At 36.5% G+C, this 17,908-nt stretch overlaps 1 protein-coding gene across 1 annotated transcript in view; it reads left to right on the top strand.

Annotated features, from left to right (window-relative positions):
- dock2 (dedicator of cytokinesis 2) overlaps nt 1-17,908 on the top strand; it is a 121,477-nt gene that overhangs the window by 3,393 nt on the left and 100,176 nt on the right. Inside the window, exons 3-14 of the mRNA XM_079438792.1 lie at nt 2,784-2,824; nt 2,942-2,997; nt 3,075-3,171; nt 5,078-5,226; nt 7,067-7,202; nt 10,611-10,768; nt 10,853-10,934; nt 12,132-12,267; nt 12,349-12,424; nt 16,436-16,512; nt 16,924-17,174; nt 17,272-17,370. Coding sequence (XP_079294918.1) covers nt 2,784-2,824; nt 2,942-2,997; nt 3,075-3,171; nt 5,078-5,226; nt 7,067-7,202; nt 10,611-10,768; nt 10,853-10,934; nt 12,132-12,267; nt 12,349-12,424; nt 16,436-16,512; nt 16,924-17,174; nt 17,272-17,370 — 1,358 coding nt within the window. The remainder of the gene's footprint in view (nt 1-2,783; nt 2,825-2,941; nt 2,998-3,074; nt 3,172-5,077; nt 5,227-7,066; nt 7,203-10,610; nt 10,769-10,852; nt 10,935-12,131; nt 12,268-12,348; nt 12,425-16,435; nt 16,513-16,923; nt 17,175-17,271; nt 17,371-17,908) is intronic.

The following is a 17,908-nucleotide window of genomic DNA, read 5'->3' as shown; positions in this document are numbered from 1 at the left end:
TGACTGTGAAACTCAAGTTAGAAGAAACTGTGATTTTTTTAGATGGTTTAGAAGATGAGTCTTAGTTTTTTAGTTTTCATTTTCATTTTCTCATGTATTTCATATTTTAGTGATTGACAAGCTACAATAAAGGTTTTTATAATTTAATTTAATTTTTATTTATTTTCTCTTTGGTGTTGGTTTCAAATTGCATACCTAGTGGGTTTTAATGGGGGAGTCAATATGACCTGAGCACAAAAGTTGCGGTTGTCAAATTGGTCTCAATACAACAGGAGGGTTAAATCAAGATATATTTACTTGAGAAGCAAAATTGTGACAAAATTAACCCAGCAAACACAGAACGTCCCCCTAACATTAGTATTTAGTTCCCGTTTGCTTGTTTTTTTTTTAGAATCAAATAATAACATTGTAGGGCCAGTTCAAAAACTTAATCTGGATCAGAATGATCTGGATTTGGAAATCCCATATTTTGCTATCCAGGATCAGGTAATCCATTTTACATTTTACTTGTTTTTCAAAGCAAAATTGGATTGGATCACAAAGATCCAGATCCACACTTTTTCAGATGACCAAATATGGGTTACTAGTGCTCTATGGGGCCCCTAAAGGGACATGGTGAAAAAATAAAAATTAGTTGGAAAAAAAATGTCAATGCTTTTGCATTCTCTCACAAAAGTTTTGCATTGCATTAGGGGTGCGCCGATCCGATATTCAGTATATTCGGTATCGCTCCAATACTGGTATTTTCTGCCGGATCGGGGTATCGGTCAGACGAGACTATTATATATAGATACTATTCTGTGTTATTGTTAAGCCCCATAAAAGCCATAATCTTAAACATTATAAAACACCATAAAGTTTTTGTGCACTATATTTCAAGTGTTCTGAAGCCGCTACATAGTTTAATGTGAGGTACAGATGAATATTAAATTCAAGTTCACGTAAACTCTTCTCTCCGCTGCGGCTCTCTGTCATCCTCCATTCAGCATTCAAACTGCATGTCACATTCGATTACGACAGTCAAGACGATGAAACTCTCTGCAAGATTATTAAATGTTCCGAATATTATACTTGATCTGTGAATAAAGATAAATGGTTTTGCATAAAAGGACTTTATCTTGCAGGACTTTTTCTTCGTGCTGTTTTCAAAATCGTGTTGGTGTCTGTTAGATCACAACACTGGACTAGAGAGCTCTATGTTCTTAACGATCACAGTAACTGGAATTTAAAACTGTTAAAAGAAAATGATCAATAAACTATCGCACAGATTTAATACACTAAGCATTAATATCTCTCCACTTTGTGCTTTGAACCTTTCTATGTGGAGCAATGAGCGCTGTGACTCAGAATGCGCATAAGCACTTTGTGCCGTTCTGTATTTGGAGCCTTTCGTATCATAATATTTTTGCACAATGAAAGATTATTAATAGCCTGGCTTTCTTGTTCATCTTATCTATCATATGATTCTGCCTCATTACTGTGCTATACATTTAAAAGAAATGTCTTTTAGTTTTACAGTGTATATATTTATATATAAATATATTGCTTGTTTTTCATTAATGTATTTTACAACAATACAAAGAACAATGTATATCATTTTACATGATCATTTTAGATTTAGTCCTACATATATTCACTTTTATTTGTTCCCCACTAAATAATGTTTTTTCCCACTAATTTTAGATTTTATAAAATTGTGCACTCATGATTTTTCTAGAGTAACTTTTGCTACTGAATTATCCTCTAACCTAGTTTATAATAGTATTTTTGTCATAGATTATAATTATATATGCATTCATTTGTTGTTTTTCTTTACAATAAAGTTGTCTATACTTAGTAGATTGTGTGTAACACAAAACAAGTCATGATCAGGTCAACACACATTGAGGTATAAAATTTCAACACTGATAAAAAAAAAAAAAACTGCCCAGTTATCGGCTCGATATCGGTATCGGCAGATACTCTGAATTTTTGGTATCGGATCGGGATCAGTTCTGAAAAAGTGGTTTGAGTCACCCCTACATTGCATTCACACAAGAAACTTTTAACTGGCTTATCTGAATGATTGTGCCAATGTAGTTTACAGACAGTGATTTAAAAAACACTTTAAATTTATAATCCACCCTTCTGCCGGGATCAGTGTAATCCTGATTTTTGAAACAAAAGTATCCCAATCTCTCTAAAAAGTTAGACAATTTGAGATTCCTGTTTTTCTTTTGAACAACCCATTTTCAAGATTTGATCCAATCCAATAGCAGAAATACGATCAGATTACTTCTGAACAACTGGCCCTTGGGAACGTTCCTTTTAGGTTTTACTTTTGCAACCATAAAATAATGTTCCAAGAACATTGCAGGGAGGGTATTTTTAAATAACCTAAAAAAAAAACTAAAACTAAAACAAAACATTCCCTAATGGTTATTTTTAGGTTATTGTTTTGCAGCCATGAAATCTTCAGATTAAGAATTTATGCTTGAAATAAGAAAAGTATCTGCCAGTGGGGTCAGAAAAATAATCTTAACTCAAAGGTAAAACAAGATTGTTTCTGGCCCCATTGACAGATATTTTCTTGTTATAAGCATAAACTCACAAATTTTGAATCAGTTTCTTCAGAAAACAAGACTTGATATCTTAAAGTCATTTATAAGTAAATGTATCTTGATTTAAGAATTTTTGGATATTTGTACTGTAAAACAAGACAAAAACACTAAGAAAATAATTTTACATACTGTCTGAGCAACAGAAATATTTTCATAGTCTAAACCAGTCTGTTATTGTTTCAGGATGGTATAAAGGTTACGTGATCAAGAACAAAGAGAGAAAAGTAAGTAAACGGGTTAGTTTATGGTGCTTCTACAAGAGCATAATGTTTTATTCCTGAATATCTTACCTGAAGTTCCTCTACTACTGGTTTGCTGATTTACTTTGTTCCATGTTTAAGGGAGCATTTCCTGCAAACTTTATAGTGTTAAAGGAAGTCATCGTCGAAAAGAGAGGGTGAGTATGTCCTTCTGTCCATCCATCAGTCCATCTATTTGTCCATCATCTGACCCTCTGTCTGTCTGCTCCTGTAGAGATGAGGAGATCATAGCATCTGCTGAGATGCCACTGGTGAAGGAGGTGACCACCACACTGAGAGAATGGGGCAGCATTTGGAAACAGCTCTTTGTGGTGAGATGTTTAGATGTGGGTGGGGTACTGTACTACACTCTTAAAAATAAAGGTTCTTTATTGGTATCAGTGGTTCCGTGTAAAACCTTTAACATCTTTGGAATCTTTCCTTTCCAAAAAAGGTTCTATAGATTTTTAAAATGTTCTTTACACTGAGAAATGAGCTGCTCACTGAAAGCTTCTTTTGGGAACCAAAAATAGATAAAACCTCCTTTTCAATGCTTTATTTTTAAGACTGTAGTGATATTATGTTTGCAGTATGCAAACTGTGCTCAGTATGGGAGTTTTCTGTATTGCGTGACTTAACAGAATGTGCAGTGTAAAGCACATTTGAAGCACATTACAATACATGACATACCATGTCCCACAAAGTGACCTTCTGTTCTCAGTGTGATATGTGTCAACAACCAGACTTTTAAAGTCAAAATGAAATCAGAAGTAACAAAGTTTACTTCCTGGTCTTTTTTTTTAGAAAACTTGCTGTAGTTCTAAAAATATAACTTAAGTGTAACAATACTAATAATAAAAACTCAACAATTAGGATATATACCTGTACATATATATATATATATTGTGACTGGGACATGAATTAACATTGATTTAAATGTATATATGCTACACATACATTTAAATCAATGTTAATTCATGTCCCAGTCACAATTCATGCCCCAGTCACATTTTCTTGGTTAAATAAGCATTACTTATATACTCTATCAGAAAAAAACTATTCTATTTTATATTTTACATAAATAATGTAAACAATGTTCTATCTCATCACTAAGGCATTAACAATTTAAACAATATATTTTATTTGTGAACTTATGTTCAGCTATTCTTTTTAATAGTTAACTCTTGACTATTTTTTTATTTTTCGGGTCATCAGCCATCAAAGCTTGGTAAATATTGGTCACAGACAAGGAGATTTACTCTGAATTCCACCAAGCTGATTACTCACTTAAAAACTCCCACGGATCATGTTTTTATGTCATTTTAAGCCATATTTTGACATAACAAAATGGTTAGATCTAAGTATGTGAGTTGTTGACTTGCTTTTTAAAATTAGTCTTCCCATTAACGGCATTATAATGTTCATTCAGACTGATTTGCAAATTCGGAGCACACATGAACACGAGGCGGGATTTATGGACCAATTACAGCTGAACATAACCAGTCATATCACGATGGAGGCACCTCCTCTCACGTGACTTTCCCCCATTCATTCTCAATTACACCCCACCAAACTCACTGCATGCTATATGGGTGGTCTGTTAAAACTCAATGGGCTCAGGGGAGGCGAGAGAGAGGTGAACTCCCGCTATAACTTTTCCTGCTGGTGTTGCTGTTGGACAATGTTGCTTTAGAAAAACTGGTGGCACTGCCTTCTTGGAGTAAACTGATATATATATATTACATCCCTTATATATAAATATTTCTTATACAATATATATTTTGGTTTGTTTTTTTTGTACTGTTTAGTATTACTTTATGTTATGTAATATCTGTCACCAAATAAGTTTTTATATAATTTGTTGCAAAAAAGATTTAAATGTCCTCTTTAGCTGACCTCAAAATTGGAAAAACGTAATACATCCAAATAAAAACTGCATTATGAAAGCAAATGGGCTGTGAATGCCTTTTCATTTGATCACTGACAGACGTTAAAACATTTTTAAACATAATTAAATTCAATTAAATAATTTAATCATATAATTAAAATATAATGTATTTATTTCAGACATGATACCTGGACATCATGTAAAATTATACAAACTGTGGTATGAAGTCATGTGATGATATCACATACTGTGGGATGTGTCGATTAAGTCAAATGTGCAAAATAATAAGTCCATTAAATTTGCACAACCTGAACTTCTGACCAATCAGCAATTGTCTTTGTTTCCATCAGTCCAGTAAGAAGGAACGTTTCAGTCAGGTGCAGCGGCTCATGTGGGATCTGATGGAGTGGCGTTCACAGCTCCTGTCCGGGACACTGCCGAGTGACGAGTTTAAGGAGCTCAAACAGAAAGTCACCTCAAAGATCGACTATGGAAATAAGTACGTATTTCAAGTGTCTATTCCACTTGTGTTCCTGTCTGTGTGCATTTTTGACCATGGTATTATAAACCATGCACACATTCATATCATATATGATAATATATGAATGTAATCATACAGTACTATGGTATTATCATCTGATACCATCATTGTACCATTGTACAAACACACAACTGATAAAGGATAGAATAACATGATCCAGTCGGCTGGTGTAATTCCTCTTCAGAGCTTCAGTGATTCGCTCTAGGCTGTTGTTAATGGATTAGTTCATTGGCATTTGTACATTATCATTAAGGAATTAATTAACAAACCCGGAGGGGATAAAAATGTCTTTCTGCCACCTGAATGTTAATGAATTAATGTGAGGGAAAAAAACTCCCTCACCACTTGTCATGGATTCACATTTCTTGCTCTGTTTTCACATGATTACAAGTTAATCATTGTTTTCTCAAGATAATGTTATATATCCAATATTGGTGTCCTCAGTGCAAACAGCTGGGAAAGAAAATGTGCATCAGTATATTGACTTTTTATTTTTTAATAGATAGACCTGTCTAATTTAAAGCACTTTTGATTTAATTTTTGTTAGTGTACAGTAGTTGTATTTTCTTGTGCTATTTCTTGTAATTAGTTTCTTTTTTCTTATTTTATTACTGACTGTTTAATTGTATTAAGCTTGAGAACTTAAATTAGTTAGGCTAGCATTCATTTTTGTTGCTGTGATATCAAATTAATAATTAATTAATCAAGAATTGGGAAATTTCAAAAATGATCTAACATTTTTGACATGATAACTTAATTTACAGCAAAAATGAATTAAAGTGTGATCTCTCTCACACACACACACACACACACACACACGTTTGTTTTTGTGAATTGTGGGAACATTCCACAGGTGTAATGGTTTTTATACCGTATACAAACTGTATGTGCTATCGCCCTACACCAGGGTTCCACTCAGGCCCGCTCCTGCAGAGTTTAGCTCTAACCCTAATCAAACACACCTGAGCATGCTAATCAGAGTCTTCAAGATCATTAGCATTTTTACTTTCTCAAAAAACCTCACTCTGTATGATTTATAAGCCTTTTGAAAAATGGGGACATGGGCCAATGTCCTCATAAGTCACCTTCTCCTTGTAATACCTATGTCATACCCATGTCATTATACAAATGTTTTTCTCATTTGTCACAAAAACGCACACATACACACACACACACACACACACACAAACACACACACAGTGACATTATACAAATATTTCATACAAATACAAACATTTGAATATTTTGAATATAATATGTCAAGGTTATGATTGTTAACTAAACATTAAAACATTTCGTTAATTGAAATCAAACTGAAATACTATACAGATGAAGAACATAAAACTAAGTGAAATATAGATGAAAAACTGAAAATAAATCAAAACTATAATTAAACAAAAGTAATATGAAAAAAATGAATTAAAATGAAAAATGAAAATATAAATATTCAAAAACTATACTAAAATACCAGAAGAATGAGTAGTAATTCATTATACTGACAGATTACTTCTTGATCATGCGAAAACAGCAAAAAATATGTGTGAATCCGTGTCAGCAGTGGGCTTTTGCTGGGATGTTGCTTTCTGTGATGTGCAAGAAAGAGCCTTAATGAAATGTAGGAAGTCACGCCTGAGGTGCATCATGGGACTTGCGCTTCTCCAGCAGAGCTCCAGGCAAGAGCACATCTGTCAGATCGTTTCAAGGATCTGTGTGTGTGCACTGAATTCTCACGTGAATCATGTGTGTGCGAGTACAAACACTCAAACTGCAGTTAAATTAAGCGTTATTCTGCCTCCAGGATCTTGGAGCTGGATGTGGTGGTGCGGGACGGCGATGGGAATATCCTGGACCCCGAGCGAGCGAGCGTTATCAGCCTTTTCAGAGCACACGAGGACGCTACGGCCAAGATCACAGAGCGCATTAAAGAGGAACAGGTTTTCATTTCACTTTCATTTAAATGTTTGCAGATGAAACCACAAGGAGCTTCTCGAATGTTCAGGAATCAGAGAGTTTGTAGTTTTAATGAGATGCTTTTAGATGTTCAGGATGACTGAACAAATGAAATCAATGAACTCCCATGGCTTTAGCTTCATTCAGTCCGGTTCTGCTGTGAATTCACACTGAATATCCTCCTGTAACCCAACTGCAGTAACTTAAAGTGGAAGTGAAACAGTCAGTCGAGTTTTCATTATTTAGTAAAGTGATTTCCACATTAATTTTAAAAATATATAACAAACACGATTAATGAAACCATTTTAAAGAAAAAAGGATGTGTTGTTATAGCTTTTAGAGCCATCTTGCAGTACCACCGCGTGTGACATCATGGGGGTTCGCTCCGTTGGCTAGTTAAGTAATATATAAGTATTTCTTTACTTTTTGTACACACTCTTGTTTAAATGGAGGAAGACGAACTTGAAAGGACTGTCGAGCCCATAATAAGTGCAACTGCTTATGCATTTGAGCCGATACGGCGAGGGGGCCGATCATTACTGGTGTTACGGGTGGAGAAAGTTGTGAATCTGCTCTGGTTTGAGGTGAAGATCGGGTCGGAAACAAATCGCTTTTACGTGGATACCAGTGGTGGACGAAGTACACAAATCAAGTACTTGAGTAAAAGTACAGATACGTACTATAAAATATTACTCCAGTAAAAGTAAAAGTACTGCTTTTTCAATTTTACTCGAGTGAAAGTACAAAAGTACTACATTTTTTATGTACTTAAGTAAAAAAGTACTGATAGATTTATTTGCAATTTTATATAGACTACTTGATTTAATTTTATATTAGCGCATATTTTTATAATCCTGTTGCTCAAAATACCTGTGATTTTCCCAACTATATGGAGTCAAGAGATATATTTTGTTGTTGATATGGACTATGTTGACGATTGAGTGATGTAGTGATGTTCACCGTGAAGCTTACACTGCGATGTACCTGAGAGAAAACAGATCTGACCATATAATTTTCCCCAGTAAGAAAAAAGTGTTTTAAAGCTTGTTGTTTTGCACAATGTCACAGTTATATATGACATGAGAATTAGGCTGAAGTTAGGAAGAACATTTTAAGGAAAATATAATTATATTTTCGTAATGATTTTTTTTTCTTCTCAAACCTTGTCTGTGGTATAAAAACACCCCTGGCCAAATGCCCCCAGAGGGCATCACTTCCCACTCTGATAATTACTGTAGTTACCATGTTCTGAACATCACATCCTTTCTTTTTACATCAGATGTAATCTATCTAGGTGGTTGGATAAAAATATTTGGACCTTATATCTAATAATTTCCTCAATTTAGCACCAGCAAGCTTGTTACCTAGACAGTTAGCATTAGCTAACAATATTTACTTATTTTCAGTATGGTTATGAATAAACATTCACATCTGTCTACTTGGCTAGATGATCTAAACAGTGTAAAAATGTATACTGTTGATAAACAATATAAAACATAGGGCTAGATGCGTAGCATTTTAATAAAACTGCTAACGTTACAGCAGCGGGGAATATGAACGTGCATGAGTTATTTTATTTAATCTGTGTTATTTTAATGTTTCGTTTTTTGACCTAAAACATAGAGTCACTGTCATCGATCTGTTTGCATTCAAGCATTTCAGTGGGCTTAAATAGATAACCCTTTACAGCAGATTTGACGTAAATATGATTTTCAGTTACAATATTTAATCCTAAAATTCGACATTAGTAACTTACTTTTCGCAGCATCAGTTGCACTCACAAGATCTCCAGTGTTTACTTGTGAGTTCAGTTCACTGGAGACTCGCTCTAAACGGATCATTTGAATCAGTGAGTTCAGTTCACTGGAGACTCGCTCTAAACGGATCATTTGAATCAGTGAGTTCAGTTCACTGGAGACTCGCTCTAAACGGATCATTTGAATCAGTGAGTTCAGTTCACTGGAGACTCGCTCTAAACGGATCATTTGAATCAGTGAGTTCAGTTCACTGGAGACTCGCTCTAAACGGATCATTTGAATCAGTGAGTTCAGTTCACTGGAGACTCGCTCTAAACGGATCATTTGAATCAGTGAGTTGTCGACTCGAGAACAGCTGCAATCGGATCATTCCAATTCGTGAATTAATCGTTTGGTGCGGTTTGCGAACCGATTTCACAGGTTCATTGAAAAGAATCAGTTTGTTCAGGAATCAGACACCGCCTCCGCGTCTCGGAGCTCGTGATAGATTATAAGGAGTAACGATGTGTTTTATGAAATGTAGTGAAGTAAAAAGTACGATCTTATGCTTTGGAATGTAGTAAAGTAAAAGTTACTCAAAATAAAACTACTCCAGTAAAGTACAGATTCTTGAAAAATGCACTTAAGTACAGTAACGAAGTAAAGCTACTTCGTTACTGACCACCACTGGACAATACTGTCTTCGCAACCAACCAAAACATCCTAGTGACAACCAGTACACACTAGCAACTGCATTATTATTCCCTAGCAACCGTCTAGAAACCGTAGCAGCACTCGCATAATAATGTTATAGCAACCACCCAGACATCCTAGCAACCACTCGGCAATGCCTTCACAACCTCCCAGAAACCCTACCAACTGCATAATAATGTCTTAGCAACCATCCAGAACACCCTAGCAATCACCCAGACACTCTTGCAACCACATAATAATGCCTTAGCAACCAACCAGACTCCTTACCAACTTCAACATGCCCTAGAAACCACTTAGCAACACCTTCACAATTACCTAGAGACCCTAGCGACCTTCCAAAACACCCTACCAACCTCATAGCAACACATTCACAACCGCCCAGACACCCAACAACTTTGGCACCTAGCAATATGTACCACCACTATGTACCAAAGCAAACACTCAGAATAGCCTAGCAACTGCATAATAATGCCACTTATTAAGACACCTTAGAGACCACCTGCAAACACTTTGGCACCTAGTAACTGCATAATGTACCACAGCAACCACCCAGACACATTAGAAACCACTTGGCAACATCTTGGCAACCATCCAGAACACCCTAGCAATCGCCCAGACTTCCTAGCAACTGCCTAAAAATACCACAACAACAACCCAGACACCGTAGAAACCACTTGGCAACACTTTGGCATCTAGTAATATTTACAACCATAATGTACCACAGCAAACACTCAGAATAGCCTAGCAACTGCATTATCATGCCATAGGAACCACCCTGATTCCCTCTCAACCACTTAGCAATGCCTTGGCAACAAATTAGCAACCCAGCAAGTGTTGAATAAGACTCTAGTATGGTGGTAGTGAGTTTTTCACAGGTTTATTTTGGTTAATTTAAACTCTGTTTAACATCAGCTCCTGTCTCTTCTGCTCTGCTCTGTGTAGTCCAACGTTCAGCTGGATCATTCTGGCGTATCCGCACGGATCCAGTCTTCTCCCACACACAGCCTGTATGTCTTTGTGCGTAACTTTGTGTGTCGTATCGGTGAGGATTCGGAACTCTTTATGTCTCTGTATGACCCCTTCAAGCAGACCAACATAAGGTGCGCCTCACTGACACACTCTTTAATGATCAGTCTAGAGGAGTTTGTCATTATTATACACTCTCTGTCTCTGTCTCTCTGCAGTGAGAATTATTTGGTCCGATGGGGAGATAAAGGTTTGCCGAAGGACATTGAGATGCTCAACAGTCTGAAGGTGGTCTTTACAGTAAGTCACTTATAGATTTCATTTGGGAGTCTGTCTTGGGTAGCAACCTACAGTTGGGCACAAAAGTATTTAGTCAGCCACCAATTATGCAAGTTCTCCCACTTAAAAAGATGAGAGAGGCCTGTAATTTTCATCATAGGTACACTTCCACTATGAGAGACAGAATTGGTGGCCGACTAAATACTTTTTTGCCCAACTGTATTTCTGCTACATAAGAAAAAAAATGGTGAAACATATTTGTGAGATTGAAAAGCTGTGATTATGAGATAAAAAGTCAAATGAGATAATAATGACTTATCTCATAATCAATTTTTTTGTCATATTTTTTTTCTTATAATTGTTACTTCCATAAATTTGACTTTATCATAAAAAGTACTCACATTTGACTTTATGCCGCATAATTATGGATTTGTAACCTTAATTTTGAAATTTTTCTCATAATTAACTATCATAAATTAGTCATAAGTTTGACTTGCTGTACATCATAAATACTTTAAAATATAATAATTTTCACTTTTTGTCGTAAAAAAGATTTTTAATCTCATAATTATGACCTTTTATGTCATAAATTTAACTTGCCATATTTTTGACATTTATCTCATAATTATGACATTGTTATAATTTTATTTGTTGCCATATTTAAATTTTGACTTTCTCATTATTACAACTTTTTTGTTAACAATTCTCATAATAATGACATATAATAAATTAGACTTTATTTCATAATTATAACTTTTTAATCTCAATTTTGACTTTTTCTCTCATAACTATGACTGTCATAAATTGGACATAAACTTGACTTATTTCTAATTATGACTTTTTAATGTCACAATTTCCACCTTTCTAATAATTGTGATTTTATATCTCATAATTGACTTTGTCATGTCATAAATTAGACTTATTATCATATGACTTTTTATCTCATAATTTGAACCTTTTTTTCTCAATTATGAGTTTTATTTCGTAAATCTGACTTTTTATGCTTTATCTATGACATTTTATCTAATAATTGTTATTTTGTCTTTTTTCATACTGTAATTTGACTACTGTCTCATAATTACAACTTTTTAAATCTCATAATTATGATTTACCAAAGTATGATTTCTTTTTTTGGGTGGCTTTTTGTGGTGATAGAGATATTTTGATGTCCTAAGGATTGAAAGACTTTTTTTACTCTCTCTTTCTTTCTCTCTAAAGGATCTAGGGAATAAAGACCTTGGCAGAGAGAAGATCTATCTGATCTGTCAGATTGTGCGTGTGGGCCGTATGGAACTGAAAGATGCTAATCATAAGAAATGTACGACGGGCCTGCGCAGGCCGTTTGGTGTCGCTGGTAAATATCAGGGTGAATGTTCTCATTTGATCTGCATGTAGCATACAGACATACAGCTGATATATCTGTGCCTATTGGCAGTGATGGACATCAGCGACATCATCAAAGGAAAGACAGAATGTGACGAAGAGAAGCAATATTTCATTCCATTTCATCCGTAAGTCTTTCCTCTCCTTGTGTTTATATATTAGTGCTGTCAATCGATTAAAATATTTAATCACGATTAGTTTCGTTAACTCATGATTAATCGCAACTTAATCGCACATTTTTATTTGTTCTAAATGTACCTTAAATCAATACTTTTCAAGTTTTTAAAACTCTAATCAACATGGGCATGGACAAATATGGATGCTTTATGCAAATATGTTTATTATTAGTGAAACCATACTCAACTTAGAGCATGAAGACTAGACACGTTTCAAAGGTCATAGATGTTTTTCAAATAACTTGTTCATGTCTATTAGACGCATGAAAAAAGAACATAGAAATACTAGGTTCCCATTACTTACTTTTGCTCTTAGCAATTTACTTACACAAAGCTTGTTTACATTATTTGCTGGACAGGGCAGCTCACTTCTTCTGAAAATGCAAAATGTACATTTATTATTTATTATTACAGCTGTTTGCCTCTCTGTGCCCACATACTGTAATGTGATGCAGCCAGATTCTCAATAAAACTGTTTTCATTGCTATATTTGACTGTTTCTGTTGTCAGACAACCGAATTAATATGAAATAGTGACTGAAACGCGACCCATTAAGACAACATATAACCGGCTCTCCCTTCCAAGATGTTAATCTGCACAAAAATCCTGATTTACAATCGAGCCGTCGTCTGATGAAATCAAATACAAATAAGATAAAGACAATAGCTGTGTTGTGATTTTGACTATACTTGCACGTAAAATTAGAGAAGCAACATAATATCTGGTTTAACTAAGAGCGCTGCTCCTCTCAGCCACTCGCTATAAGAATCAATATTTTGTGCGGCCACCATTATTTTCCAGCACTTCCTTAACCCTCTTGGGCATGGAGTTCACCAGAGCTTCACAGGTTGCAACTGGAGTCCTCTTCACTCCTCCATGACGACATCATGGAGCTGGTGGATGTTAGAGACCTTGCGCTCCTCCACCTTCCGTTTGAGGAAGCCCCACAGATGCTCAATAGGGTTTAGGTCTGGAGACATGCTTGGCCAGTCCATCACCTTTACCGTCAGCTTCTTTAGCAAGGCAGTGATTGTCTTGGAGGTGTGTTTGGGGTCATTATCATGTTGGAATACTGCCCTGCGGCCCAGTCTCTGCTTCAGTATGTCACAGTACATGTTGGCATTCATGGTTCCCTCAATGAACTGTAGCTCCCCAGTGCCGGCAGCACTCATGCAGCCTCAGATCATGACACTCCCACCACCATGCTTGACTGTATGCAAGACACACTTGTCTTTGTACTCCTCACCTGGTTGCCACCACACACGCTTGACACCATCTGAACCAAATAAGTTTATCTTGGTCTCATCAGACCACAGGACATGGTTCCAGTAATCCATGTCCTTAGTCTGCTTGTCTTCAGCAAACTGTTTGCGGGCTTTCTTGTGCATCATCTTTAGAAGAGGCTTGCTTCTGGGACGACAGCCATGCAGACCAATTTGATGCAGTGTGCGGTGTATGGTCTGAGCACTGACAGGCTGACCCCCCACCAATTCAACCTCTGCAGCAATGCTGGCAGCACCCATACGTCTATTTCCCAAACACAACCTCTGAATATGACGCTGAGCATGTGCACTCAACTTCTTTGGTCGACCATGGCGAGGCCTGGCCTGAGTGGAACCTGTCCTGTTAAACCGCTGTATGGTCTTGGCCACCGTGCTGCAGCTCAGTTTCAGGGTCTTGGCAATCTTCTTATAGCCTACGCCATCTTTATGTAGAGCAACAATTCTTTTTTTTCAGATCCTCAGATCCTTCTTTGCCATGAGGTGCCATGTTGAACTTCCAGTGACCAGTATGAGAGAGTGAGAGCGATAAAACCAAATTTAACACACCTGCTCCCCATTCACACCTGAGACCTTGTAACAATAACGAGTCACATGACACCGGGGAGAGAAAATGGCTAATTGGGCTCAATTTGGACACTTTCACTTAGGGGTGTACTCACTTTTGTGGCCAGCGGTTTAGACATTAATGGCTGTGTGTTGAGTTATTTTGAGGGGACAGAACATTTACACTTATTACAAGCTGTACACTCACTACTTTACATTGTAGCAAAGTGTCATTTCTTCGGTGTTGTCACATGAAAAGGTATAATAAAATATTGACAAAAATGTGAGGGGTGTACTCACTTCTGTGAGATACTGTATATATATATATATATATATATATATACACACAATGCCCTCCAAAAGTATTGGAACAGTAAGGCCAATTCCTTTATTTTTGCTGTAGACTGTAAAGATTTGGGTTTGACATCAAAAGATGAATATGAGATGAGAGATTAACATTTCAGCTTTTATTTACAGGTATTTTCATCTGGATCTGATACACAACTTAGAAGATAGCACCTTTTGTTTGAACCCACCCATTTTTCATGTTACCAAAAGTATTGGAACATGTGACTGACAGGTGTGCTTTGTTACCCTGGTGTGTCCAATTAATTGATTATTCAAACACTAAATAGCACTGAATGTCTGCGCTCAGTTTCAGATCCGTGCAGACTACATTTATAGTTAGTTAGACGTGTAACCAACATGAAAACCAGAGAGGTGTCTATGGGTGAAAAACGAGCAATTGTGAAGCTGAGAGAAGATGAAAAATCAATGAAACCATTGCACAAACACTGGCAATAGCAAGTACAACCATCTGGAATCTCCTGAGGAAGAAAGAAACCACTGGTGTACTAAGTAACACACCTCAAACGGGTAGATCAAGGAAAACATCTGCAGTTGATGACAGAAACATTGTGACAGCTGTAAAGAAAGACCCTAAAAACAACTGTTAGTGACATCAGCAACAACCTCCAGAGGGCAGGAGTGAAGGTATCACAATCTGCTGTTTGCAGAAGAATTCATGAACAAAAGTACAGAGGCTACACCAGAAGATGCAAACCACTCATTAGCAAGAAGAATAGGATACGAGCCTCAAAACTTCTGGGACAAGGTTTTATGGACTGATTTTATGGACCAAAGTGATGGAAACGCTAAAGTTTGGCGAAAGAAAGGATCTGCTCATGATCCCAAACATACAAGCTCATCTGAAACACAGTGTACACAGGTGTACATTATAGTACACATTACACAGGTAATGTAATGGCTTGGGCTTTCATCCCTGCTTCTGGGACAGGCTCATTAATCTTCATTAATGATGTAACACAAGATGGCAGCAGCAAAATTAACTCAGTCTACAGAAATATTTAGTCTGACAATTTACAGAAAGATGCAACCAAACTGATTGGGAGATCCTTCATCATGCAGCAAGATCATGACCCAAAACATAGTTCCAAAACAACAAAGGAGTTCATCAGGGGCAAGAAGTGGAAGGTTTTAGACTCGCCAAGTCAATCTCCACACTTAAACCCTGTAGAGTATGCATTTTACCTGCTAAAGAAGAGACTGAAGGGAGTAACCCCCCAAAACTGAAAGAGGCTGCGGTGAAAGCCTGGAAAAGCATCACAAAAGAAGAATGCAAAAGTTTGATGTCAATGGGTCACAGGCTTGATGCAGTTATTGAAAGCAAAGGATGTGCAACTAAATATTTAGTCTTTTTCAGTTTAATCTATGTTAATTCTATCTGTTCCAATACTTTTGGTAGCATGAAAAATGGGTGGGTTCAAAAAGGTGCTATCTTCTAAATTGTGTATCAGATCCAGATGAAAATACCTGTAAATAAAAGCTGAAATGTTAATCTCTCATCTCATATTCATTTTATGATGTCAAACCCAAATGTTTAGGGGTCTACAGCAAAAATAAAGGAATTGGCCTTACTGTTCCAATACTTTTGGAGGGCACTGTATATATATATTAAAATCATAAACATGGCATTCAAAATGTAAAAAAATTAAAAGAAAAAAAATCTAAATTTAAATGTAACCATTTAATAAGTATATAATATTTGTTCATATTATTGAAAGTAGTTATTTTATTCTCTCTGTGTGTGTGTGTGTGTGTGTGTGTGTGTTTGTAGGGTTATAGCTGAGAATGACTTTCTTCACACTCTCCTTAACAAAGTGACGACTTCGCGAGGTGACAGCGGAGGTCAAGGTATGTTTCAGTGCTGTTATCTCTGCTCAAATGACAGCACAGCATCACCGCTCCCTCTGCTAATGCTTTAATACTCACTGGACCCATAATCCCGTCTGCCCACACTCACACACAGAGACACAAAACAGCAGAACAGAGAGATTGAATGATGAGAGACAGATGAGCTTTACAACTGTCATTAAAACAGACATTAGAGAATGAGACAAGGGGGAAAGGACGAACAAAAACAGTTAAACCTTAATTTATGTTATTTTACCTCATTCATCCACCATAAGCACCTGCTATAAATCATACGCTTTCTCTAAAGAATATTTTTAAATCAATGTAGCAGTCTTACTGTAGAAAGTTTCCATGTATTTCTGTCATGATCCTGATAGGGAAACTAATATAAAACATTAAACACCATGTCAGGTCTGTGGGTCACCATGAAAGCTCTAGTGGGTGACATCATCCAGATCCGAAAAGAATATCCCCACCTGGTGGACCGGAGCACCGTGGTTGCACGAAAACTGGGTTTTCCTGAGATCATCATGCCGGGTGACATCCGTAACGACATCTACCTCACGCTGCACTCTGGAGACTTCGACAAGTACAACAAAACCACACAGAAGAATGTGGAGGTCATTATGCTGGTGTGTGACGAGGAGGGGAAGGTTGTGCCGGTGAGTGTGACCTCTGACCTTGAGGTCAAAGGTCAGCCTGTTCTGATTGGGGCGGGGTTTTCTGTGTTGATTGACAGTTGTCTTGATTATTGTGCAGAACTCAATCTGTCTGGGAGCTGGGGATCGGCCTGTAAACGAATATAAATCAGTCATTTACTACCAGGTCAAACAACCTCGCTGGATGGAAACTTTTAAGGTAAGAGACATTGAGCTTTATACCAATCAGCCATCTTTGCATTGCAGGTCTGGTACAAAAGCAATATATATATATATATATATATATATATATATAACTAAAACTGCTGGTAGGTGGCAGCAAGTGTTTTTAAATGCAGGTGACTGATTAATTCATGAACAAATCAAGTTACCACTGTCTTAATGAATCACTGAATCGTTCATTGAATCATTAACTCACCCGATTCATTTAAAAAATAATTAATCATTCAAGAATAAATCTTCACTCTGTGTTGTGTCAGATTTCGGGCAAACACTTTAAGAGCTGATGCAGTGGGCCAAACTAAAATATTAAATAAATAGAAAAAATAAATGTCTTGGAAAAAGGACACTTATGTAGTCAGAGGCCAAGTAAAAAAGCTGCTTGAGCACCACTTCTCTGCGTGTGCATGTCAAACAGCATTGAGAGCTTAGGTGGAACATGGTGTTTAACAAAATACACTTTTATCCATCTATTATACATATATGGAGTCAGGTGATTTGGAGGGGAGCAAATAGAC

The sequence above is a fragment of the Barbus barbus genome, assembly GCF_936440315.1.
Source record: "Barbus barbus genome assembly, chromosome: 17".
Classification (NCBI taxonomy): domain Eukaryota; kingdom Metazoa; phylum Chordata; class Actinopteri; order Cypriniformes; family Cyprinidae; genus Barbus; species Barbus barbus.
Note: the sequence above shows the minus strand (reverse complement) of the source record. Positions and strands in the feature narration are given on the sequence as shown.